Raw genomic sequence first — 9,062 nt, 5'->3', positions numbered from 1 at the left:
AGAACAATTTGAACCAGATCAGACCGTGTTGTGTTTATGCTTCATGAGCGAATGTCTAGAGGAGGGGCAGTGGGGGAGAGAGAAGTGCAGGAGGTATAGAGAAATACAAATAAGTGCAATCTCCAGCTTTATAATCCATCTTGAATTTTAGGATGAAGACTGGGTGGAGACTGTAGTAGTCTTCATTAGGAGCAGGTATAGAAGAAGATGTTTTTGGAACATTGGGAACATAAATTGGAACATTGGAATTGGGAACATAAATACTTTTGAAACATTATTGATAGAAAATCTAGAGCTTCAGCAATGGTTGTAGTACAGTCTTGTAATGAAGACCTTTCATGATAATGCGTAGCGTCAGAGGATACGCCTCCTATTAGCCTCTGCACCTCACCATGTCATGTGTTTGTTTGCACACCTGTATATATAGCCTCACCTTTTAGAGCAGTCTTTGTTTCACATTTATCTTTCCATGATTGTTATTATTGTCCACAGTCCACAGTCTATGCCAATCCACTAGGAGAAATAGGTTCTGAGAAAGAAGGGTTTAAATTATTTTATTTTATTTATATATACTGTATATATTACACATTTCAGCTCCACTTTATTCTCTTCTCAAGGGACAATACTATAGAAATTAAACTTGTACATATTATAGAGTAGTCAATGTGCAGCTTGTATAGCAGTACAGATTTACTGTCCTCTAAAAATAAATCAACATACAGCCATTATTCTCCAAATAGCTGGCAACAAAAGTGAGTACACCCTAAGTGATAACAGTTGTACGTCTCTTAACTATGCAAAAATCACATGTCCTATTCATCATGTTCATGTTTTTGTCTGCTTGACAGGACCATTTGCTTTCGACAAAGATGGCCGAGGCTATAAGAAGATCAGAAACACCCTTAAACCGAGTTACGGTACAGTGGCCAGGGTCATGCAGAGGTTTTCCAAGACGGTTTTCACTCAGAACAGACCTCACTTGGGTCCATCAAAGAGTCCTTGTTCTGTGCGTCAGGAGCAGAAGCTGTCTTCAAAAAACAGACGCATGAGTGATGCAGCGTTGCTTTAGAGGCTGCAGAATGGGAAGGTTCGCTTGTCGGACCGTACGCCACACACTGCAGAAAGTCAGTTTGCAGGCCGTCGTCCCAGAAGGAACCCTGTTCTGAAACTGGCTCACAAAAAGCCTGCAAACAGTTTGCTAAAGAAAACCTGTCCATGAGCATGAATTACTGGAACCCTTGGTATGATCAGACTAAGATAAACTTAGCTCAGATAGTGTCTAGAATGTATGGCTGTATGTTGAGTTATTTTCAGAGGACAGTAAATCTGCACTTCTATACAAGCTGCACATTGACTACTCTAGAACATATCCAACTTAAAATATAGTAAAGATGTTGCTGAAATGTAACACAATGCTTTTTATAGGAACGTTATCTATTTGGCATGACTTTGTATTGTATGATGTAAGAAACCCACATTAGTCACACATTAGTCTTTCAGGATGCCCAAAAGCTAAATAAAGCATGTCGTACCTCTAAAGTGAGAGGTGGGAGAGTTAAGTGGTTGAGGCTCTGGGTTACTGATGGGATGGTCGGAGGTTCAAGCTCCAGTATCGCCAAGCTGCCACCCTTGGGCCCCTTGAGCAAGGCCCTTAACCCTCTGTGCTCCAGGGGTGCTTTAACAGCTTTCTAACATCACTTGGATATTTAAAGAGATAACAATTTCCCTGTGGGATCAATCAAGTATTCCACAAAAATAAAAATGAAATAAAAAATGCAACTACAGCTGTCTTAGAAAGCAAAAATGTTACATTGCATACCCCATATGACATTATCTGCTCTTCTGTGAAAGCCCATTGTCACTAAAACACGTCCCCGTTAACAGGTTGGATGAGTCGTTTTCTAAAGAAAAGGTTTCTTATCTGAAAATCCACATGCTCAACATTTCATCTAGACGAAATGACAAAAAAAAAAGCGTTTTTTGACTGGTGACCCTGAATGAGTAAACGTTTATGATAATGGGCACAGATGCTATTTGTGATATTATCACGACACTGATGGCATGAAAATGCAGGTGTCTAACCTGAAAAGATGTTTAACTGCCATAAAAGGAGAAGTAGGGGTATGCGCCTGTCTTTTCTCATGCACGAAACCCATACCAGGTATTTAAACGCAGTATGCAAGCAGGCGCTTTCTAGATACATTTATTCTTTACTAGAGAACTCTCTCCGAACAGCAACATGGCTTTTTCAGTTCAAAACTCCAGCACCAAAGCCTTCAGTGTGTATGGAGGGACCGGGAGCCACGGAACATATATCTCACCTCTTAAGCCTCGTTTGTTTTGTGGAACTCAGCCATCTTATAATCCTTTCGATGACCAGATTTTTTACATCTCAGGCAACGAAAAATCCATCATGAAGAACCTAAATGATCGCCTGGCATCCTTTCTACAGAAGGTGCACTCACTGCAGAGTAAAAATGCTGAACTTGAGAAGAAGATTATGGAGTGGTGTATAAGCCAGACTGTGGTGTCCCATGATTATTCAGGATATTTGGCTACCATTGAAAGCCTACAAGACCAGGTGAGTTAAAAAAAAAAAAGACAATAAATATAAACCCAGAATGCAAGAATTGTTCATTTTATTAATATCACCTAATCTCATTGCCATAATCGCTGATCATTGAAAAAATATATATATTATTCAGGAATGGCTTCTGTATTATACTCCCATACACTCATATTGCAAAAACAGGTTCTTGTTCTTATTCTACATGGCTTCTTGATCAGGTTGTAATTTCATGTCTTTTGTTTGCACTTGAACATCTCGAGTCATACGAATCGATGAAAAGGCAATAGTTGGAGCTTTAAAACTGATTCTGAGTGATATAAATAGATAAATAATTAGTTATTCATTTAAAACATTCTACCAATGAAAGTGTCGCAAGAGTAGGCATCTAGCGTATCTTATCTGCATAAGGGCAGAAGATAAGAGCCAGTGAGGCTGCATATTTTGTTTTCAATCACAGCACACAACTAGATGGATCAAAGTACAGACAGCTGAGTACAGACTCAGCCATGATACAGCACCCCTGGAGCACAGGGGGTTAAAGACCCAAGAGTGGCAGCTTGGGATTTCCTGGGGCTTGAATCCTGACCTTCCGAACAATAACCGAGAGCCTTAACTACTTAGCTACGACCTCCCAGTTTTCTCCATAACCTACTCTAATATGGAAATATTCAGTATTATCGTCATCACTGTGACAATGGTTATAGCATAAGCACAAATTCTTTCTTCCACAGATTCAGCAGATCACCAAGTCCAATTGTGCGACTGAAATCTGTATTAAAAACATCACTTTGGCGGCAAATGATATCAGAAACAAGTAAGTAAACAATAATATGGATAATACACACTAATTGTATTCCTCTATTAATTCTTCGACCTCACTTTAGGTACGAGTTCGAGCAATACATCCGTATGTCTGTAGAGAAGGACTCTGCTCACAGCAGGAAGATAATGGATGAGATCACCCTGGCTCGCTCAGTTCTCGAACAGGAGTATGAAAGTATGAGGGAAGAGCGGATCAAACTTGAGATGAGCCATGAAGAGGTACAATCGATTGCCTGAATGACCGATTGTTTTTAAGTATTCCAGCAGTTCTTTATGTGAAGAAGGTTTATTATAAAACGAGGCGTAAGTTCGCAGTATTTAAATGACACTTTTTCCTGTTAGAGGAAATATAACTCACAGGTGTTTCAAGGCTTTGTGGAAGCACTATGTGATATTTTTCACTCATGCCATATCTAGCTCTTCACTCCATCTTCCTCGAAATTCCTCACACACAACCTGGAATGTGCAATGCAATGCAACATGCTTGTTTTAATTTGCTTTGACTGAATGTAATAAAGGTCAATATCCTTAGTGAAATCGAATTCACATTTCTGAAGATATCCGGCCATATTCCAGATGACGTCGGTCAGTCATGTACCCTCTAAGAAAGAGTATAGAAGGTTTAAAGAACAACACGACTTGGTTCAAATATAGACTTGTCTTGGTACTACTTTTGGCATTCAGCTGAACAAACTGACAAAAACATTGAGGTCTCTCCATGGGAAACATTGTACGACTAATGTAGTGTTTATTTCCCCCTTTTCTCTCCTCGCTCATTCGTTTTCTCTCATGTATAACCATTCAGCTGCGTGCACATCTCTCGGTTGTGCATTTTAAGTCAGGACAATATTACTCTATCACTTAAAACTGACATAAAATTCGTATTAGTCATCCGCTGGTTTCTGCTTTACTAACAAAGAGCCTTGTTTTGCAAACGACAGTTTACCATGACCGTGGTTACCATGGTTACCATGGTTACTAGGGTACAACTGTAATATTTATGCTATAACAGTAGTAAAAACCATGGAAATATCACACTGAAGAGTAACAAACACGACTAAAACCATGGGCAATCCTGTGAGAGACACAAGTTTTGGCAGCTATTTAACATAATCATTGTGGGCAAACACAATTACGATATGGTTAAAAAAAAATGATGGCTCAGAGTTTAATAGCTATTAAAAACCATACTGCATAGAATCTACAGAGCAATAAATGTGCATATGTTAAGTGGGTGAAAGGGATTGAAAGGAGGGAAAGCTGGATGGAATCTGGCTAGACAAGCCGTTCTTCCTCCTCATTTGTGTCTTCATTCTGCCCCCTACTGGCAGAAAACAAAAAGAATATGGGTGCGGTTCATATTAGGGATTTGCATCTCTATAGCTGAGGCCGCTGTCATTCACATCTCAATGCATAGCCAAGGATAGTTTACATTAATGAGAGATATGATGCAGCTACCAGTGCGATCCGATTTCGAATCGATTCAACATACGTCATATTCAGACGTAACACCGATGCAAATATGTTAAAAATTATGCACACAATGTAAATAGCAACTATCTGACGCACACATTTTTTAATCGTTACATCACATCATTTATTCCGATGCATCGATGCAAATCAGTAAATCTTACAATTCCGTGTCCAAACACATATGATATAAAGTGCGTTTTAAGCCACTAAGGGAGAAAGAATATACCTATATATTCTTATATATATTTATATTATAAATACAATAATTGAAAACCACATATGTGTGTATCTTCTTTGAAAATTGTTTTTCACTATGTCTTTTAGGAGATAGTTCAGATCCATGAACAGGCTGCAGGCCAAGTGGAAGTTTCTGTAGATGCAGCACCATCTACCGACCTGAGCGAGACTTTGATGAAGATTCGGGAACAATATGAGGCTGCAGCTGACAAGCATAAGAATGACCTGGAGGCATGGTACCAAAGAAAGGTACCAGAATAATAAACCATTAACTTGTGCTAATTAGTTTTGCATCATCAGGAGGTAATTACAATAAGTCCTTTACAAATCTGTGCTTTTATAGATTTCTTCAATTGAAAGAAAACGCATGGTAGAGACGGAGGATCTGGAGCACGTCAATACAGAACTCAGACAGTTGAACAGCTATTTCCACAGACTGCAGATTGAACTTGAGACCCAACACAGTACGGTAGGTGCACACCCAAACGTTTTAGTTCTATTTAACCACAGTGTCCAGTGAGGGTTTTAAATATTTATTATACATAATTATACATACTGCCAGGTGAGCTCATGTAACCTTTGTTTTAAGCAAACTCTAGTCGTTTTCTGTCCAATTCTCTGTAAATAGGATCAGATGTTCTCCCAAAAAAACACTTTTTTCAAGTCTATGGAGTGTCTGACTTCATCTGCAACCCAAAAAATAAGTCATTTCTTGTCCTGCTAATTAAACAGGAGGATCGTTTTTCAATCTTGCAGCAGCGTGTAAAGGCAGGAGCCTTGTCCTGCCAGGTGGCATACTGTCATGCAAAAAATCACTCTTTTTCAGCCATAATGTCTGAGTTCTCGGTGCTACGTGATGCATCGAACCCAACCCCATATCCCTGCCAAGCAGTGTGCTGCCCACATGATTCACATACACATTAGGAGTATATTAAGAGTGTGGAAATAATGCTATCCAGATTTTTTCCCTTCAAGCACCTGGATCAGGGGTGGCACAACCACTGGAAATAATTCAGGAAAATGAGAGTATTCTACAGCGTATTTAAATCATCATTTAGCATGGTATTTCATTTAAATATCCAGGACTGGTCTTGGAGCTCTCGGATCTAGGAGTCTAGTTTTCCTTCAGAAAGAAACAAATCACCGTGAAACATGACAAAAACCCTGAATATGATCTTGTTCAAGAGGAAATCACAGCCATGGATATAAACAAGATGAGACAAAAAGGAGTGCTGTGACATGTGAAGCAATATGCAAGTGCTAATTATCAGAAGATCAGGTGTGATTGATCAATGTGACTTAGTCATGTGACATGTAGGGGGTGATAGATAATGTAGACCATGGTCCTTATGTAGCTTATTGGTACTCGTTCATAGATTCATCGTACACCTTACTTATTGTCTCACTTAATGCATTTCAGGTTACTGTCTTATCTTGTACTTTATTAGAATCTGTCTCTGATCTTCATTTTCCATCAGCCACTGCACCTCACTGAACTATGTCACATAAAACTTTTCACCATTCACTTAATGTATCTGTGATTCATGAATAATAGACAAACAGTTCGCAGTGTAGTTACGGGCCTTGCTCAAGTCCAAACTCTTTTCACAGCGGATGTCCCTTAAGGAAAGTCTACAGGACACGGCGACTCAATACGCGGAAAAGTTAGCAGACCTCAATAAAATCCTCGCCGAGAAATCTCCCCAGCTCCAGCAGATACGTGAGAACATAACGCAAACCAAACAGGAATACGATGTGTTGTTGGAGGTGCACAACAACCTGGAGACTGAGATCAATGAGTATAGGTTACTGCTGGAGGCAAAGGGCAGGTGATTATCACATTTAAACATTTATGTATATTTGATTTTTTTTTTTTTATTGGATTGGGTTTGGCAGTTTGTTTGGTAACACTGTATGGTAACAGTATTATGGATAATCAGGCAATTAGTCCTTAATGATGTTAATTATATATGAGCTAGTGATGACTCGGCATATACTGTTCACAAGCTATTAAGCTAGTCTTATTTGATTTGTATTCGTTTATTAGTTTGCATATGAATAAATACGCAGGGATCAACCAAATCGAATAAGATCTATAAGGAAAGATATCAATTAAATATAGATTTGTTAATATTTTGTATATTTTACTGTGTGCTGCTGCTTATGGTGGTGGATTCATGTCAAGTATTCATGATACTGTGTTACAATTGTATTCAATGGGTGGCGCTAACGTTACTCTTTTCTTTTTTCTTTTTCTTTTGTAGCGATGCCAAAGGTGAGTGACGTCTTTTCTGTTCTGAATGATTTTAAGCTACATTTGCTAAAATAAATCACTATTTTGCCATGTACTCACTTACAACCTCACATTTTTGACTTTTTGTTTATTCAAGGAAGTTATGATTTGGACAAAAACATCTTTTTTAAACACAACTGTACACACATCTGGAGCACATTTTATAATGCATAGCTCTGTTGTAGCCATTTTATATTCATGATGACTTTTGTTGACTAAAATTATGTTTTCATGTAAAATCAGCGCTCCAGTAGATACTCTGTCCCTCAGCAAATAAACATTTTCATGTTAATCATCATTTTCTTTTTACAGTCACTCTAAAGAAGATTGCTGTGATAAAGGTGGTGGAAAGCTGCGAGACACTGACACAAAATTAGTGACGATTCACAAACACACATTAATAAAGTTGGTTCTTTCACCCTAACCTAATAAAGGTCTGTTTGCAGAGCTCAGACCATGGACCGAATGCATTCATAAAAAATACTTGAAAGTGGCTCATAACTTAAATCGTTTTGTTAGCCGACTAGCTAAGTCTGTTGGCTAACACATAAGCTAAACTGTATAACAGGATTTCATGATATTCAGTAATGGTCATAGATATTCAATATCATCATTGCTAGTGTTTGATAGATGGGAAACATGAGGACCTGAGAAACCCATGTGTACTATTACAGACACATCTACTGCCACAGACCTGGAGTTTGCAGACAAGTCATTAGTCCTACTTAGTCAACCTTTTAGCTAATATCAAACAAATGCCAACTGGGATCTGCAGATACACAGTGTCTGAAAAAGGAAATCTGTTTAGTCTGTAACCTTTTACTGTCCTCATGGTTCAAGTCTTTGTCACCTGTCTCAACTTTTTCCCAGAATTGTGCATGGTTTTTCTTTAGGCTAATCAGGGTTATTGTATATTGGTGGTGAGACCTTTACAATCAAGTTGGTGTAATATTTTATTTATGCAGGTCTACAGCCTGTCCAGCATAAATACTCAAAGTGTATTTGGTTAAAAAAAAATCCAGGAGACCATCATCTCTTCTCAAAGAGCATGCACACCTAATCATAATGCCTAGTTTTAATATCATCGATTTATACTTCTGTTCCTCACACCAATCAAAGACAGATATTGTAATAACATCTGCATATATTCGGCTTTCCCTTCTGGTTTCTGTACCAGCATTATGATACTATTATTTCTATTTGTTATGCTATTTTTTCCTTATATGTATGAACCATACAGTATATTACTATATATAAGACAGTAAAATAATACTCATTAACAAATAAATACACTGTGAACCTTTAAAGTTAAATAAAAAAACTATGACACCAAATTAGCTTTGTGCACTGTTTCTTTAGCAAACGAACAGTTTACATTGTTATTAGGCAAATATTAAAAATAAACAAGAACTGCCAGTAAAACCTGGTCATCAACAACCATGAATGCAGCCTCCAGAGACTCGTCCTGCTGACGCTTCTCTGGTATTGCACAAGAATGGGTAAAAAAAAAAAAAAAAAACACAAACCAACCATACACATAAACTCTTTGTGGGCATTACACCCAAATACTGGGCTGCTACGGTCTGCTAATTTTAAATGAGAATTTTTTTTAATTGCTTAAGTTGAACAAATAACTAAATAAAATCCTGAGTCATAGTGACAATGCAT

The 9,062-nt window shown here is 38.0% G+C and overlaps 1 protein-coding gene across 1 annotated transcript; it reads left to right on the top strand.

Annotated features, from left to right (window-relative positions):
• Nucleotides 1–2,104: 2,104 nt before the first annotated feature.
• LOC310736278 (keratin, type I cytoskeletal 13-like) lies at nt 2,105–9,029 on the top strand. Its single transcript, XM_083559686.1, has 7 exons — nt 2,105–2,581; nt 3,301–3,383; nt 3,454–3,610; nt 5,189–5,350; nt 5,445–5,570; nt 6,713–6,930; nt 7,366–9,029. The coding sequence occupies exons 1-7, from the start codon at nt 2,240–2,242 to the stop codon at nt 7,382–7,384; spliced, it is 1,107 nt and encodes a 368-aa protein (XP_083415812.1). The 5' UTR covers nt 2,105–2,239; the 3' UTR covers nt 7,385–9,029.
• Nucleotides 9,030–9,062: the final 33 nt, after the last annotated feature.

Source organism: Silurus aristotelis, assembly GCF_946808225.1.
Source record: "Silurus aristotelis genome assembly, chromosome: 13".
Classification (NCBI taxonomy): Eukaryota; Metazoa; Chordata; class Actinopteri; order Siluriformes; family Siluridae; genus Silurus; species Silurus aristotelis.
The sequence above is the reverse complement of the archived record's forward strand: the minus strand, read 5'-3'. Positions and strand labels throughout refer to the sequence as shown.

Bases quoted from the DNA above. Each gene is read 5' to 3' on its own strand.
- LOC310736278 (XM_083559686.1), top strand. From the start codon at position 2,240: ATGGCTTTTTCAGTTCAAAACTCCAGCACCAAAGCCTTCAGTGTGTAT. The intron at 3,384-3,453 runs GTAAGTAAACAA...ACCTCACTTTAG, and splicing joins GCAAATGATATCAGAAACAA to GTACGAGTTCGAGCAATACA. The intron at 5,571-6,712 runs GTAGGTGCACAC...CTCTTTTCACAG, and splicing joins TTGAGACCCAACACAGTACG to CGGATGTCCCTTAAGGAAAG.